Raw genomic sequence first — 18,641 nt, forward strand, 5'->3', positions numbered from 1 at the left:
GTGTGTGTGTGTGTGTGTGTGTGTGTGTGTGTGTGTGTGTGTGTGTGTGTGTGTGTGTGTGTGTTATTACCCGAGCTTCTCTGTTCTTTGTTGGGTTGATGGTCCAGCCGTACATGCATATTAATGTATGTGAGTTTGTGTATCTGTCCCATTGTTTAGCTAATCGCCACCATGTTGCACTGTGCTCATATAGCATATACTGCTGATACTGGAATGGTGTTGCTGTTGTTAGCACTGTTCATGCTGTAAGCACCGTTAGCTGCTAGCTAATTGCTCTGCCTCAGAATCATAGATATGTTAAGGATGTCATTAATGGGCAGTGGTTAAGTCTGAACAGGTACGTTTCAGTCTGTGATGGAAGATGTGTTGAGTTCCTGCTGTCTTGATGTCAATAGGGAGCTTGTTGCACCATTGTAGAGGCATGACAGCAACAGTCCAGATTTTGTAGAGCGGTAGGCGGGCCCCCCTTTGTAGTGAGGGAGTAGCAAGCTGATTGGCAATAGTAGAGCACAGTGGACGGGTAAGACTATATCCTGGATGTGAGATGGGCCTGAGCCATTCACAGCACTGTGGGCAATACCAGTGGCTAGCTGTGAGACATTGCTATTCTCCTTGGAGGCCCCGTCCTAGGTGTATTCTTCCCTCCACAAGAGGTGTGATGACTCAAACGTCAGTCAAATGAGCCAACCAGTGCACATCTCCTTACCTCATCACTCCTGCCTTACAGCTTGTCTGTATGCATGTTTTTGCTGTGGGCGACAGACCTTTCCCCCAGAAGGCTTTCAAACCCTGCTTTGTATGTACGTGTGTGCGTAGGCTGACATCTTCAACAGTGCTTGGAGCTGCTGGTGCATTAGGGCATATCTGTCTTCAGAGGAGAGGGCACCACAGGCACCGTCATCTCACTGGCCATTTACTGAGCAGCAGAGAGAAGGACAGAAAAAGATAGATGCTCCGACTGAATTATGTCTTCAGCTCCTCCACCTTGTGACTGTATTTCCCTTCTTACTGATATTGATATGCAGCTAATACATAGTCAGCCCATAGTCGCCTTAGAGGAGTCTGACTCATAGAGCTCTGTGAAATGGCTGTATATTATGATTAAAAACAAGATTTGTGTACCTGATATGCATGCAACTATATGCTGTTTCAAATAAATTGAGTTGTTGGCATTTAGTGAAGCAGGGAGGCAGATATGGAATATGCAAATTATGGGGTTCATCTAGCCATTAAAGTTAATGGGTTTTTGTTTAGGCTTTTAACTTGGCTCGGCATTATGAAACGTTTATGCTGACTCTGGCCTTACATGACAAGACTGGCAGATAGAGTTGCAGTGCATGTGTGAAGATGAGACTGTTAAGTAGAATTGTGGCTTTAAAGGTACAGTTCACCCCAAAATCAAACTTTGATATTTTAGGTTGTTGGTTTATTTGTTTGTGATCAGTCTGTGTCCCTTGATTGAGTTCAGACATTTTTGTGGGTCCCTGAAGGCAGCACAAGTTGAACTTTTCATGAGTTTTTTTTTTTCCCCTCAGCTTCCTTTTGATCAGTTTGTGGTCGGATCAATCAGAGCTGATCAGATTAGATCAGTGGATTAGAGGCGAGTGAAAGCAACCTTTCTCCTGCTGCTGTTACACAAGAGACCTAGCTCTGCACCACAGGGTGCATGGTTTCCAGCGGCATGTGGTCTGTTATATCTAAAGCAGGTTGGAGAAATGATAGACAACACTATAACTATTTGAATTAATGAACGGTTAAGTTGCGCTTTCACAGCGCTTGGCGCCCTACTGCTCGGTCTATGCCCAGAGTACGCTCTGCTGAGAATGAGGCAGAGACAAAACAAGAAAATTTAATTGTGGCAGCAGATGCCAAGGATGTGGCGGTGTGCCACAAATTGATGAATGTGTGGGAAACCCTTCCATTAATGCTTGGATAGATTGATGGATAGATAGATAAATGGTTTGCAGCATAATTACAAAGGCATTTTATCACATAAAATCACTATGAACATACACATGATGAAATGGAAGTCACATACAACAAAAATCATCATCAATAGACCTACTGTATGTAGAGATAACAGATATACTCATTCATTTGCCAATAGGGATACTAGGAGGGGAGAACAGACCAGACCAGCTGGACACCTCTCGTCCATGAGTAGATTCACGCTTCCTTCTGCACGGTGATGTGGTTGGTGGATGTAGTTCAGTAGAAAGAAAATAGCTCCTACATGAAACTGCTCACAACAAGGTCTGTGAAATATCTTGAGTAACTGGGTCATGATTCCTGGAAAGAGACATTGCTGTTGTATTTTTCAACAGTATTGTTTGGGTGCTTTGAGCACCACAAGCCGAGGGTCATATAGTTCCATTATATTGGCGAGAAGTCAGACATCTCTACAGCCAATATCTCCAACAATTGACAGCTCACACCAAAACAATACAGACTGATAAATAGCACTACAGGTAAGAGGAAAAATACGTATTCTTGTTTTTGGGGTGAACTGTCCCTTTAATGGAACCAGTCTTGAATGGTTGAGGGGAAATTTTCTCCTTGTGTTTCTTCTATGAAGTCTTGTTGTAACAGTGACTTCAGAAAGTCAATGGCCAAGCCAACTTCCACTGCAGTTGAAACTTTCTATTTTTCATGTAGGAATTGTGCACCGAGCAAACAAGATAAATTGTTAGTGAGCTTTAGAGGTGGTGGTCGGCAGGCATTTGTTTCCTTTGGACAGAGCCAGGCTAGCAGTTTCCCCCCTGCTTCGTTATGCTAACTTAACGCTGACTGGCTTTGGCTTCATAATTAGCATATAAACATGAGAGCAGTATTGGTCTCCTTTTCTGACCCAGGAAAGTGAGTAAGTGTATTTCCCAAAATGTTGAACTATCCCTTCAAACCAGCGGGGTGGTGTGGCCAAGCAGCAGCCTCCGGGGCTGAAGCATGAAGCCAATGCAGAAGTGCCAGGAACGGCCACTCGAGGCTGGCTCCAAAACAGTTGTTGGCCATGTTGACGTGGCCAACTTTGCAACAGAAATAAACATGTTCACGGACTGTTACAAAAAACAGCTCTGGTCTCTATAGCTAATTTTCCCATTCATGACAACTGTAAGAGGGTGAGTTTAATATACTCAACTGTTTCAATTTCATAAAGGATTAAAGTTACACATAATTAAGGGAGTAGCTGCTTTGAATGACAGGCTGGCGAAGCGTCACTTCAGTCCGTGAGCCAGATCCACCCTTGCCCATCCGCAGCTCCACCGTGTCGTCCAAATATGTTCACTTCTGGCTCCAACAGTCCAAGAAGTCGACGGCCAAAACGCCAAACTCTGTTCTGTTTATAGGGATTATTATGTGAGAGAAAGGGAGAGAGGGTGGGCAAGAGGGAAATGGGAAGGAAGCAAAACAGCAATCGAGGGAAGTGACTGATCTCTTTCATTTCAAGAAGCAAGGATGGGATCATTTATTGATCTGGACATTTCATTAAGTGTCAGTGTGAGGTGTCACATCAGGTGACAAACCGCTTGCTGTCTTTCATGACCCTGAGGCCCTGTGTCACCATGACAGCCTCTCTGGCTTCCTTTGTCTCCTATAGTGTTTCCTATGTTGCCTCCTGTTTGCTCAGCCCCCTCTTCTTTTATAGGCTTTCTTACTTCTTAGTTCAAACTCCCAAAGCAAATGTTGTATGCTGCGACTTATGTGCATTTTTCAACGTGAAGTGATGAAACTATTGCGGTTAAAAAAGTTAATACTTACTTAAGATAAACTCACTTTTTTACTTTAGCTGAATGGAAGTAATTTGAAATTCATGCCCGACTGAGAAATAGTCTTCATTTTACCTCCACCTATGCTTAGAAATTTATATGTAGAATATCAATGACATTGCTAGCTCAACAGAGCTGTAAAAAAAAAAAAAAATCATCATTATTTATACACGCTCATCATTTACGTTAGATTAACATTTAAAGAGATTCTTCTTTTGACCTGTGTTTTTTTTAAAACATGTCCCGGAGTGGTTATTCTGTTTTTTTTTTTTTCTGTGCATATTTCTAAAGACAAAATTTAAATTATTCATTTAGTTTAAGTGATTAGGAACCATTGAATTGGAATTTGTTCAGCAGTCACGGCAGGGGATATACAGCTTTTGTGCTGTTAATTACAGCTCAGTGGAATGATTCAGATAGAAGAAAAATGGCTGAAATCCCCAAGGAGGGATAGGGTTGGAAAAATATAGTTTTAAAGAATAAGCCGTTATCGCTTGTGCTTAGAACAGCAAAACCAAAGCAGTGTCACAATTTACATTCTTCACTGTGAATACAGTTGCATTGTACCCACCCTAATTTCTGCCTTTTTTGTTCTGCGTCAAAACATGACAACAAAAAGAGAAATATATGCAGCAGGTGCAGACCTTCTTTTTTTGGCTTTAATTTAATGCAATGATAAACAGATGTCTGATGACGCTGGCATACTCTGCAGACATTGATGGCATTCTTATACAAAGCTCTGATGTCCTCAAACATGACCTCACCTGACTGTTGGTTATTAATAGATGTGTTATGATAGCTGTTCCTCTTTGTCTCGCGGAGCATTGAGTGTGAATTGTCACATCATTTTTTAAGCCACCGGTGTGAGACTCACTTTGGGGTTTTGGTTCTGTTGCTTTCTCCTTTGGCTGTCTCCCTGTCACAGATGCAAAAAAGAAAAAAAAAAAGACTTATAAAAATGATTTGTCACACCCACACACACACACACACACACTCACACTCCCTCGCCCAACACTACCACTTTCTCCTGGGTGATAGTGTGTGAACAAGCGAGGCATGTGTTTTTGCATCTGCAGGGCTCCAGCTCATTTAGTCTCATTTTACGACCATGGAGCACCAGTGCAACTTACATATATTATTTATATACGAACTGGAGAGATCTTAGTTTGTTTCCTACTCACAGATAATACATCCTCATGTTTAATAGTGTTGCTGTGATGGTTTAACTGTCTGCTAACAGCTAACTGTTGACCAGAAGCTTTAAGTTCACAGCAAAACATGAACTCTTCTGGATGGAGATGAGCCGGGTCCTTCAGAATAAAAGCACCATTGTCTCTGCTTTGACTTATTTCATCATAACAGTACTTCAACTGTATTATAACAGTACTTTATTTAACATTAATAGAACAGAACTTTAAGTTTTTAATCGCAGTACTTTAACTTTATTTACCTTTATTATGACAGTACTTTATTTTACTTTATTTACCTATATTATAACAGTACTTAATTAACCTTTATTGTAACAGTACTTTATTTACCTTTATTATGACAGTACTTAATTTGACTTTCTTATAACAGTACTTTATTTAACTTTATTATTGCAGTACCTTATTTGACTTAACTATAACAGTTTATTTGCCTTTATTATAATGTTACTTTATTTAACTTAATCATAACAGTTCTGTATAACTTTTTGTAACAGCATTTTATTTCCCTTTATTATGACGTTACTTTTCAACTATTATAACAGTTCTTCATAATTTTATTATAGTACTTAATTTAGCTGTAATGAAACATTACTTCATTTAATTGTATTATTATTACAGTACTTTTTTTAGCTGTATTGTAACAGTACTTTATTTAGCTTAAGTATAACAGTACTTTAACTGAATTGTGACAGTAGTTAATTAGTAGTCTTTAGTAGTTTAAAGGAGATTTCAAAATATTGAGATAAATGTTGTTTATTTTGATATAGCCTAAAAATAGCGTGATATTATTTATAGGCCATACTGCAGAGCCCTGTACACAAGCAGGATGCCCCAAATTATCTTAGTGAGAGTGCGAATCTTTTGTTAGTGGACCAAAAAGGACATTAATACTTTTTCCCATGTGAATTTTGTCCGCACTTTAGTTAGAAAAGAGTTACAGAAAACTATTTTAATATGTCTAAAAGTACATTTAATTTCATAGAAGGTTTGGCAAGAACCCCCCCCCACAAGGACAGTTTTGCTTCACTTATAGAATGTGCAGACTTGATGAAGGACAAGAATCTCAGTCCGTTAAAAGTGCCGCACAGGTTTGGAAAGAAAGCCTCATGGTCTCTGTGTAAAATCATAAAAAGGTGAGTGAGTTTGTTTGTTTTAAGATTGTAACACAACTCCTAACTCCAAGCTCCTCCCCATCAGTCGCAGGTGATGAGAGCAGGGCCGATCAATACTTCATTAATGTTACAAGATTGAGGCCCCAACTCCAGTCGATTCCAATGAACCAGGATTGCAGAAAGAGTTGGAGGCCGGGTTGTGCCTGTGACCAGGCACATAGTGGGCCTGCATGCGAGTATCTGCCTATGCATGCTTTCTTATGCACTGTATGTGTGCATGAGCACGCACAGAGCCCATCAGTTACAGTGACTTGTGGGGGCAGCAGATCAGCAATTCTTCCATAAGTGTTTAATTAGTTTGAGACCAGGGCCTCCTCAGCGTTTTATATACTGTACATCACAGAGATTGATAGGGTGGTAATTGCTTCTTTGTAGCACACAGTACACCTGCATGGGTGTTATTTTTCCCCAGTCATTTATTGAGGTTTGTACTTTAATTTTTAGGTTACACCACAATAATCTATTCGTTCTTTACAGAGCCATGTCCTAATCATTCGAGGCACTGTGTTTATTAATAATTTTCTCTAACAACAAATTGTTTTTTAACCATTTTATAAAATTGTAAGCCATTGATTTAACTGCTAAACAGCTATGATGTAATCAAATATATTTCCCATTAGTGTCAATAATAGTTTTAAACCACCTTTACCCTCCAACCAAGTTTAAACCATAATCCCATTGCATTCATATATCACCAGGATAACTGTCTCATATCTCACATGCGGTCCCCTGTCCCATTTTTTTCTCTCACTCAAATTTAAAAGTGTAATATTTTTCAATTTGGGCTCTTTGTCGTAAGTCTTCCCTCACTTTAATTCGAAGCCGAGATCTATAGCCCTCATCCTGTGACTGATGTGAATCTCGAATCAGTCGGACTCTGGCTGCTACTAATGTGCACATAAATCCCAGGTGGTTACCAAATACAAAAAAAAAAAAGCCTGTTTGTTTAATCAGAAATTTTCTCTGGCACTTCACGTCTCAAAGTGTTGTAATATTTTTCCCAGTGTCCTAAATGTGAATTCATAGAGGCTAATTAGAGAGCAAGCATTTTCTGCAGGCGAGGGAGATGTTGTTCATTGCCATGGAAACACACTCCACCACCCCTACACACACACACACGCACACACATACACTCAACAATAGGGAAGTAAGTAGGTTAGTAAACAACAGAGCATCTGTCCAGGTTAGCAGAGGATTGTGTCAGTGTGAATTTGGACTGATTTGTGCAGACGAGCTGACTCTCTAGACCGGTGCCTCTGACAAATGTTGATACGTTAGGTTTGCTGCTGTACTCAGTGTTACTGGTGTTACATGATGTTCCAGCATACACGATTACATTACTAGCCCACCACCCCACTGTCAGTTTGTGTGTTTTTATTGAAACTTAGTCTGACGAAGGACACTAAAATTATAAGCTCAGAGTACATTAGCAACAGAGAGAATACCAGGAATCAGATTTCACTTAGAATTAGAGGTGACTGACAAGACAATGGCGCAGGATTTGGTGCCAATATTCCAAACTGGTCTGCAGTCAAATACAGAAATGGCTGCTGTTTTGTTTTGTAGATGGCAATAGTGTTAATCTCACTGTCAAACACATTACATTTCCTTTAACTACTTCATAATAAAAGTCAACTTGTCAGTTAAATGCTTTCAAAAGAATATCTCGCCCACAGAATAAACATATATATAGATAAATTATTTATGCAGTGCTACCTTGTTTTAGTGAAGAAGAATGTTTTTCTCGCATGCCTCTATGGAAGATGCTGATTTATTGATTGAGTGTGCTCCACCTTGAACAAGACCAAACAGTAGGGTTGGGTCGGTATGAGAAAAAAAAAAAAAGGTCCAGTTTTTGTAAAAAAACCCCGCATCAAGTCGGTAATACCGGATTTTCACCACTTGGGGGCGCAATTGACTCATTTAAAATAAAAAACGACCTTAGGACAACAGAGTGACGGTAACAAATTGTTTCTTTTATTCCTTACAAATAAATTTTGCAGCTTACTCAATCAGTGCAAACAAGGGTTGCCTCCTTCGTCTGGCTCAAAGCCAAAGTGTTGCCACAGTGGCGCATTCCTTGATTTCGTCGAGACGAGACACCACTATTAAACAAACTCCAGGCTACAGTAGAGGCGCATGCGCACTCGCACCTCCTAGCTCAGTCCCCGCCCCACCCCTCTCTCTCCTGCTTGCTGTGCGCTTAGTGAAGAGGCAGACACAGGTGCTCACAGACTCGGGCTTACTATAAGCGGAGCGGACTACGTGTAAAAATGTCCGTGAAAAATCCCCGCAATGTGAAAAATACATGCTGAACAGTCTTTTGTGTGACACTGGTGTGCGGAGCAAAGTCCGCGCGGTCGTGCTTTGCGCGCACAGGGCTTGCGGACGTCCACTTTTACCGGGCGGACCTCCGCAGCGTCTGCTCCGCGTACGTTCTGCCCGAGTATGCGGTCCGGTCGGTCTCAAAAAATAAAACCCGGTCCAAGACGGAGTACCGGACCGAATTGGTATTACCGAGAACCGACCCAACCCTACCAAACAGTAGCCCTTTTAACAGAGAGATTGCGCTATAGAGCCGCTAAAAGTCCCCTCTTTATGCGACCTTTGCATCTTTACACAGATCCAAACAATGCCGGCATCCTGGAAGCAAAAGAGGCTTGATGGGTGTGACGTGTAACGCAACAGCATTGGCCTGTAGCGTGACATATAACATAAGCGTCAGCAGTGCTTTATAGATAATAACAGCAGCATGATATGACAATAACAATCATTTGCCGTCCCTGTTATATGGCGGCTGACTTTGTCCTCTGCTCAGAGTGTAAGGTGCTCCAGGGCCTCATTGTTTTCCCAGTTGGTGGACATTTTAGCTGCTCTTCTTCTTTGAGTTAGCTGCTAACTGCTGCAAGCTGTTTTTCATATCTTCCAGTTGTATGTCACACACATAACTTGTGATCAAAACATCAAACCTGCCCTATCCATGGGACCATTCTTAAGGCTGTCCCTTTTACAAAGACATCAGTTCGGCACTGTCACTACCTCCGCTGCCAGCTTAAAGGCGAGGTAACTCTACCCTCTATACAGAATGGTGGAAGGCGCAATAATGGCGAACCATTCCTGCCTTGAACAGGCGGTGTAAAAGGGGCTTATATCAGGTTTCTGTATTTACAACTTACCTCGGCTCCTCCATGTCTGCCTAAATCATGTTACCTTGCGAGGCAGCTGGATTCGTGTGATCTCAGTATCTTGCAAGAATGAGACTCTAACCCTGATTTGCTGCATAGCTTGCCCCGAATAGATCCTGTGGTTCAAACGGTATCACCAGATCTCTACAGGTGGACACATTGAAGACGTTGTATTGCCCACCCTAACTACATTTGATTTTTTGTTGGTTGGTTGTGATCTGATTATACAATACAAGGAAATATCAAGTAAAGAAATCTGTGAATCAGAGCAACTGAATTTCAGTTCCACCCAAAATCACTGGCAGTATCCCGTTGAATTGTCCATTAGCGTCACTGGGCTGATTTATTTATTTAATACTTGCTGGTACTGCAGTTTGGGTTCTCGTCTCCTGGGGCTTTTTGCACTTAGAAGCTGCATTTGTCAGTGTGTGCATATGTGTGTGCACACACAGACTGTCCTGAATGTAAGTGTGATGTCAGCTTTAAATATTTGTACCACTTCTTGAATCTCATTTGGTTTGGGCTCTTTTAATTATTACAAAGTGCTCTGGTCCTCTCCTCCTTTCCTCCTTCTCTCTCCCATCAGCATCTCTCTCCTCTGTTGTTGGCTGTTCATGCTGTTTCATGCATTATTTAAGAGCCGACTATGACGAGTCATTTGCTGCCATTCTGTCTCACCTTTTCCTCCCTTAGGAGCACGCTTCAGAGCTCTGATGGTGATAGCTGACCTCATCTAGACCTCTTTCACTGGGTTGTGGATTGTTTGTTTTGGTTTGCGTATGTAAAAAAGACTGTGGAAAGTGTGTATCCAGAGAGGGTTAAAAGGGAAATGAGGGGTCAGCAGAAAATTAGCCGCTATGCTTCTTTTCTATTATGTTCCTTTCAGAATAATCATGCTGAAGTTTGCCTTTACTCGGCTGTGTTTGATAGAAGACATAATATATTAAAAAAACATTAATGTAAAAGTGGGAGCAGAAAGGCAATATTTTCTGTACAGAATTTGAAAGGAGCCAGGCCATGACTAATCGCTGGACATTGCAAAGTGACAGTTCTAAATTAAATCTAAATTCTGAAGGTTAACGCTGGGATAGGTGTTTTATTGGATAAAACTTCTATAGAATCTCTGAGTATATTGTAATTGTGTGTTTTCAGGCTTTAGAAAATCAAGCCCGTTACGGGAGACTTTCGCCAATCAAAGCTTATTTCAGAGAGAGGGTGTCCCTAGTGGCTGTTCTACAAATGCAGATGCACATCCCTTCAGTGAAAGCCTGATTAAGTAGTGGACAGTCCTGCAGAAAAAGCTGCTATTCTAGCATTGGCAACAACTGCCTACACTGTAAAGCAACCCATAAAAGGAAAATGGATCAAAAACAAGTCTCTAAAAGAGTCTTGATAATCAATGAAATAAAACGTGCCAACATCAGAGAAGCATTTCAGAGTTGGAGGGAAATGTTGCTATTAGCAAAGTCTTATGCTAACCAGAGCCAAAGGCTCATAGCTGCTGCTTCACGTTCTAAGGGACCAGGCAGCCTCAATGCTGCAATAGATCAGCAAACTTTCTGTTGCTGCCATTACACAAGTTGGTTTTGGGGCTGCTGTAGGCCATCACCCTGTGCTGGGGGTTTTGAGATGGCTGTATTTGAGCCACTACAAGCACAGAGTGAAGGTATGTCTCCCACGCTGCTGCCCGCTCTCAGCCAGGGGAAGCAGTCCACAGCGGTGGGGAGTGAGGCGAAGGGACCATGTTGGGTAGCTAGCTGTTGGCCTGCATGCTGGCCATCGCTTGAAAGGCACAGACAAGTAAATCCCACCCCCTCCACAAGATCGCTACGGAGACATCACAGTGCTTGCGTCTCAAGTCATGACGCCCCTTTGCCACACACGCCCAAGAACTGCTCCGTGCAATACCATCTGATACCTCCAAGGCTGCCTGGGTCAAGGCAAGATGGAGGGACCATTGGAAGTCAGCGGAACCATCAAGGCTCCACCACTACTTTGAAGATCCCAAAGATGTTCCCAGCCGGCACCTGTCCTGAAAGCGATGGGTAACCCTCAACTGCCTGAGGACAGGTTTAGCTTTGGGGCAGCAATGCAGAAATGAGGTCTCGAGGACAGTGCCCACTGCGAATGCGGGGATCCACTACAAACTGTGGAACACATAAAAACCAGCTGCCCCAAACACCGACCACCGATTGCTGTTTGTGCTCTAATTGACCTGGATGATGAAACACTGGACTGGCTTGTCTCAACGTAGCTGAAGGTCCAAGGACATAGGCTAGAAGAAGAAACTGTTGTTGACTCATTTGTAGTCTGATAAACAGAGAGAGAATGGGGCAAAGAGGGGCTGAGCGAATGCACTGGGTGCAACTCTACAAGGAAATAAGATATGATAAATCAGTGTATGGGAAACACTGGGTAACTCTATGAAACACATGTATTGGCCCATTGATGCCTGATGGGAGTGGCTTATGACAGAGAGGGTAGAGCTGCAAGAAGAGGATGTATTTTGAAATTCTGCCTTTGTTTCTTACAGATTTTTGCCTTCCCCAGCTTTGAAAAAAAAACTGTGGTCAAAACTGAGCATTCTGACTAGATGAGAAGAAGGCATGTTCACACACACAAAGAGAGTAGCATTATTGATGGGATGCCAGCATTCAGAAATATCCAAGCTGCCTGGCAGGTTTTCTTCGTCTTTGTTCTTGCTCTCTTTCTCCATCTCTGGTCCCCCCAGTTATAGAAGAGCAACTATCCCATGTGCCAGTCATGCCTGAAGAAGAATGGCGCTCTCTGCGTGTTTCATTGCCTACCCTACGGCTGTCTCCTCCTTCCAAATCAGATCAGAAGCAACCAAAAACCAAAGCTACATCCCATCTTAAAACTCACTCCTCCAACAGCCCCTGTACCCACTTGAGAGAGGCTCTGTGACAAACTGGGCATGATGGCCGGTGGACAGCCTGCTGATCGCTACAGCGCTGGTCGCCTCCTCTAAAAGGGATAGTCATTGTAGGTATTTGTGAAATATTTATGGGAGAGCGGCAGTCCTTTTCGGTGATGCAATGTTATTGTCTTGTGCATTCAGAGTGCTCGTAGCTCTGTTTTGGAAAGGTATTCATCAGTCCCCTAGTGTGATAACATACGTAGCCTGAACAATGCTTGAGCACTCAGTGCATTACAAAATAAGAGCCCAGTGAAAAATTCAAGGCAGCACTTCAGCACATTCAATAAGCACTCTTTTGAAATGTCCTTGAAAATGTGTGTGATAAGATATAGTACCCAAACGTAGCCACTTCATACACCCATGCAAATTGCTGTTTGTTACAATAATTGTACAACATCAGTCGCACCGAGTGTACTCCATTCCCCTCTGGGTTGTCTAGTGTGCTGGTTGTGGTTGACAGGAAAAGCACGGACGGTCATTAAGAGGGTCACTAGAAAACACAAAGATTAGGGTTCTGAGCCCATCAGCAAGCACCCGTTGACTAATTAACCCCTTTTTGTCATCTTTTTGTACGAGACATAATGTAACTTTGAGCTGGTGTGATTGTTGTCCTTCCTCTCTATTGTGAAGGAGCACTTAACATAAGGTTTCATTTTCTACCTTCCTCTGATGTACACATAGTGTGCATAATCACATCTTTAGAGTGGAAAGACGAGCCCTGGTTAAAAGCATTAGGGGGGATGGAAGGAGATTTGACAGACAACAAGCAGGCGTATCATGATTTCTTGTCAGAGATTGCCTATTCATATCTTTGTGGGGAATGTATTGCAGATACAGATTATACAACGGAGACCTTCAGTGGTATTAAGGGAAAAGCTTTGCTCGAAGCATGCAGGGAGGATGTTTATACTGTACACTAAGATGTCTTATGAATAACATAATGCAGTCCTGTCCATTTAGTCCTTTGAGAGCCAGGCTTACATTATTGATTCTGAATAAGATTCCACTTTTGCAGATTTGGCTCATTCCAGTGGACCCTGACAGAATTATAATGGCAAGGACTTTATGGATTTTAATGAGTCCATTGTGATCTAGTGTACATATCCACATCGGAGCTCATTTGCACATATAGACGCACATGTGGGACCTTTTTATGTAATCCCCCTTTTTCCTGTTTGAGATTGTTATTTTATGAAGGGACTGCTGTTTTTATGCTGCCAGTACTGTGAATTATGCAAAAAACTGTCTGATGTGACCTCAGACTTAATTGAAAAAAATAAAAATAAAAATGGATGTAGCCACCGTTATGTCACCCAGTTGTTTGTGGACTCCTGTTTTGAAGCCTTGAGTTTGGCGTTCTCGCCCTTGCCAAGCCTGACAGGATAATGACGTTATCAACTTATCGAGGTCATGTTCATATATCCTACGTTTAGGGCAGCAACTAACCATTACTTACATTTGCGACTCATCTACTAATTATTTTCACAATTAATTAATTTAACATTTAGTCCATAAAAAGTCAAAAAATTGTCAAAAGAATTTCCCAGAACCCAAAGTGACATCTTTTATTTGTTTCTTTTGTCCGATCAAAAGTCCAAAACCCAAAGATTCTCCATTTACCATCATTTTCTTTCAGTCGACTCATTGATTGACTACTTGTTGCAGCTGTACCTGCCATATTGCCCTTGTATTTTAAGCTTGGTTGTTTACTTAAGAATGTCAGAATAAACAGCAGGTTTTTCTCTAAGATTTGGGCATAGTGCTCTAGTGTTTTTCCACCACGCCTAAGCTCAAATAACAGAAAAAGAAACTGTGCTGAGGCTTGTTCAGCAGTCATTTCTGGTCTTCTGTCCTCTCGTTGGCTCTCCGTTGGAGATTCACCATGGGTGGGGCTCGGCTCCTCAACCCACACACATACACACACATTTATGTTTTATGTATTAAGTATATTTTAATATTTTTAAATTTCAATGTCTGAATATTAATTCGAAGTTCATTGCTCTTTGAAAGGGTGTACTTGCATTATTATGCTAATATATTATCATTTTGTCAGTGAGCTGAAACGGTCTTAAAATGACAATAATATCCTTTACTGCAAATATTGCTGGGACAATTTATTGTCCATTAAAAGCAGATTTCATGACTGTCCTTGCTGCTGCCATCTTGGATTTTTGGACAGTGGAACTGACTCATAGGCTGTGGTGACACCTCACATACAGCCTGTCACTCAGTGCGGCTACGCCCTTAATTATGCATACATTTAAGCCTTAATAAAATGTAAAGGTGTGAGTTAGTTAAAATTTACCCTTGTACAATTAGCTGTAGAGACCGAAACCCTTTTATTTACCAGGCTGTAAACTTGTATTTGTGCTCTGAAGTCGGGCATTTTTAAATGGTGGTCTATGGGGATTGTCTTGCTTTTGGAGCCAACCTCAAGTGGCCATTAGAGGAACTGCATTTAATGGCACCTCCATGTTGGCTTCATCTTTCATTCCCTGAGGTTGCTGCTTAGATGTGACTCAACAGATGATTTTAAACTTTGAAGGCCTTTTGGTGCCAAGAACCCAAAGGGTTTCTTCGGGGTTAGGATGTGTTCACTGGCAGGTCATGGTAATGCCACTCACTGTCAGGTTCAAACGCTTGTGTCCCGAGGAAACTGACTTGTGGTGGTCCCTGTGTGTTTGCTCTCTCACACTCTCTTTTCTATGTCTGCTCCTCTGTCTGACTTTATCGCTCTGGTCTGTTTCTCAGTGTCTGCTTGGGAGAAGCAGTAAATGAAGGCAAATGCCTTGAAGTTTCACTGCATTTAGTATTCTTGCTCGCTTGCTGTGACACTTTTACTGCACTCTCAGAGAGCGGGCTTCTGCTTCCCCCTTCCTCTTAAAACCCCAAGCACCATCTGTTGTCATTAGTGTCCAACATCCATGATGTAGCAGGGCTGCTGTCTCTGCCTTCCTCTCTGTTGCAATATTTGTCACCCACTGCCTGTTACTCTTTGAGGAAGGCCAAATGTCCAGATTTAAAACCAGTCAAATTGCAAGCTACACTGTAATACTACATGAGGAGATAGATATGTTTTTCTGCCTTACAGTTTTTAGCATTAGAAAGTTGTGTTATGTTTTTTTCTTATCTTGTCACAACACCAGATTATTAAACTTTGATGCAGTACCAGGATAGAAAAAAGATACTTGATATCTCTTTTATTACCACAGCAAAAGGAAAACAAGTCCTAGGGTCACAAAATAGTTTAAAAAAAAGCCTGAACAAGGGAGCTTCCACATTGTTGTGCTCTTACTTCTGTGAAAGTGTGAAGTGTGATTACTTTGCTCAGTGTCGCCAGCTTAATCATCCAATACTTACAGAAAAATTGTTTTTAATGTTTAAAAAAGCTGTTATTAAGTTTTCCAGGTGAGAAAGTAACCATTTGCATTCCCACCATGTGATCAGTTTATCCAAATAATGCCTATTTGGAAATTTGGGTAGAAATGTTTGGAGCTGCTGGCTTATGTGAACATTACAAAAGCACATGTCAATAGTGTACTTTGTAATTCAGGGTTCCCACTGTCATGGAAAACCTGTAGACGCCTTGGAATTTCACAACATTGTTTTTCAGGCCCGGAAAAGGAATCAGTCATGGAATTTTGTTGTGTAATAACATTGTCACAGTAATCTTCCATGGATAACTTTCCAAGTGATGTAACACAACGGCAAATTTATTTTCTGTAGCTGTCGAGGTAACGTAGCTCAAATGTATGTCGATGTGTGAGGTTTCATGTGCGTTTTCTCCATTCCATTCGGAGATTATTTCATTCTGAAAATCTGGTATCAGAAAAAACTATAAAAGTTTAGATACTTTTATTGTGAATTTCCCCAGTGTGGGATCAATAAAGGTTATCTTATCTTATCTTATCTTATCTTATCTTATCTTAACAACCTTATCCTCTTGTATGCTTTGCCATTTATCCTCTGAGATCAAGAACTCGATGGCCTACTGCCCCAGAGATACATCTAGACAGATATACATCCAATCAAGTACTCAAAGGGTGTTATAGGCATTTGCCATGAAGTGGATCCTCTTTTTGTCCTATGTTAAGAGGGAGGTAATTCTAGTTACTTGAGAAATGTGGTGGGTGTGGTTAAGGGATGTTTGCTGACTGTTTTGAATTAAGAATGATTCATTTTTGTAGTTTGTCCTAGTCATTCTGAAACTATATGAAAATTCTATGCTTGTTTGAATTAATTAAATTTTCTTCCTTATCTCTCTCCCTCCTTTCTCCATCATAGATCATATAAAGCGGAAGATTCGCCGGCGGCCATCTTGGGGGCGGGGCATCATCCGTAAGAAGAAGAGCTACAGGAAGGAAACAGAAGAGGAGGAGGAGGAGCCTGAGGCAGAGGCAGAGGCAGAAGCTGCAGGGCCCAGTGACTCATGTTTGACGCAGGATGAGGAATCATCTTGTGATACCATGGGTCCCCAGCCCAATGGCCACCATCCCCATGTCCCCTCCACAGAGGAGGAGAGCTCCAACGAGCCCCCTGTCGCAGCTCCTGCCGAACCTCCCGATGCCAGTGAAGCCCGAGAAGAGCCAACACCTAAGGAGGAGGAGCCCACAGCCAAAGAGGCAGAGCCCGAGAACACAGAGAAACACACTGAGCTGCACTGCCTTGATGGCACTTCTCAGCCCAAGGCAGAAGGGGATGGCCAGGCCAAGCAGGCCGACTTCCAGCCTTTGATGGAAATGTCTGAGTCTTCAGATGCTGAGGTCCAGCCTAAGCACACAGAGGGTCTCCTCGTATCACAAGCGGAGTGTGTGAATGGAAACGAGTCGATGGACAGCCTGGACTCGCAGAGCCTCCAGAGGAGCAGTGAGGCTGAGAAAAGGACTCCTCTGAGTACGGCTGAGGGCTCGAATGAACCAGTACAGGAAGAGCACAAAGACAAAAATGAGAGCAATCCAACTCAGGAGCACCCTCCCCAGGATGGGAGTGCAGTAACAGAAAGTGTTGAGGAAGGTCAAGATACAGAAGGTAAAGCCAGACGTACAATACAGTTCCAACTTTAACAGTTACATAAGAAGATACTGTATTTTCTCCCTTTAACTTTAGTGAGTGTTTTTTTTTTTTTTGAGGGTTCCCACAGTCATGAAATTTTATTTTATGAAAAATTATGAAGTAGAAAAACAATTTTCCAGGCCTGGAAACGGTTTTGGAGAGGTTCTGAATACACATAGTTTTGGTGATTCTTTAAAATATATTCATAAAAGTCATGTTTAATGTTTGGTGAAATTCACTTCTTCTACGACAAATTTAAACTCTAGTGCTGCTCTGCAATATGATACACATAAACCAAACCAGCATCACGTCATCGCCAAGGCTGTGTTCTCTTAGGGGGAAATAAACGCGCCATCACTTCAGAATAGAGACAGGAAAACGCCTAAAAGCTGTGGTGTAGCAGTTTAACCAAGACTCTCATGCTGAGATATGAGGCACATAAGATTGGTGAATATTCACTGTCAGTGTGTTGAATGGCTAAATGATGCTGGTGACAGTTACTGCTGATGAATAACTAATGTTAGCTTGAGTGGGAGGCTGGTGCAGTATGCTCTTACGGTCATACAGTAAAGCAGCCTAAAGATACCTGGTGATTCAGTCACACTTTAATATTTGGTTGAATCCCCAGGTGTCAGATGAGCACTAAACGGCCATTGTAAAGTGTCACTGATACACTTGGTTTGGGACTGATGGGACATGATGGCTTTACACCTTAAATTATTAAGGTATTGTAAATGCGCAGATTCAGGGAAAGTTGCAGAACAATTATTAGATATGTCCATAAAACAAACATTTGTTTATTAAGAAATTACAATCCAAACACACGTCAAATTGCATTGACATCTACAGGATCTTTAGTTTTCTGTCTCCCCAAAAGGGGCGTGGCCTTAATATTTTACAAAGAATTTCCTTGTTTTTTGAATCTTAAAATGTTTAAAACTAACGGCATAATTTGGACTTTTGTGGTGGGTTTCTGTACAAAACAGGAATTACAGTCTGGCTGAAATTAGCTCTTGAAGTATTGTAACGAGGCTCAAATACATCAAGCATATTTGCAAAGCCTGTGTTTGGGTCTCTAATCTGTGGCTATAAATGTTAAAGGGAAATTTTGGTTTATTTCAACCCGTCTCCTATCGTCCTAAATTTGTTTCAAGTCACTAGTGACATAATAGTTAGCATGTTAGCCGTTAGCCTAGATACAGCCGTAGCGTCAGACCTGTTAAAACTTAATTGAACGGGCATCCTTTCAAGTGCAAAGTTAGTCCACTAAATAAGCTTTTTTCCCACAAAGACCGCCTCATATCGTTAGGATAAATGTCAGA

The 18,641-nt window shown here is 41.7% G+C and overlaps 1 protein-coding gene across 2 annotated transcripts in view; it reads left to right on the forward strand.

Annotated features, from left to right (window-relative positions):
- atad2b (ATPase family AAA domain containing 2B) overlaps positions 1 to 18,641 on the forward strand; it is a 135,894-nt gene that overhangs the window by 67,673 nt on the left and 49,580 nt on the right. For both annotated transcript variants that reach the window (XM_050058661.1, XM_050058662.1), the window contains exon 25: positions 16,552 to 17,295. In XM_050058661.1, coding sequence (XP_049914618.1) covers positions 16,552 to 17,295 — 744 coding nt within the window. The remainder of the gene's footprint in view (positions 1 to 16,551; positions 17,296 to 18,641) is intronic.

Source organism: Epinephelus moara, chromosome 12, assembly GCF_006386435.1.
Source record: "Epinephelus moara isolate mb chromosome 12, YSFRI_EMoa_1.0, whole genome shotgun sequence".
Classification (NCBI taxonomy): Eukaryota; Metazoa; Chordata; class Actinopteri; order Perciformes; family Serranidae; genus Epinephelus; species Epinephelus moara.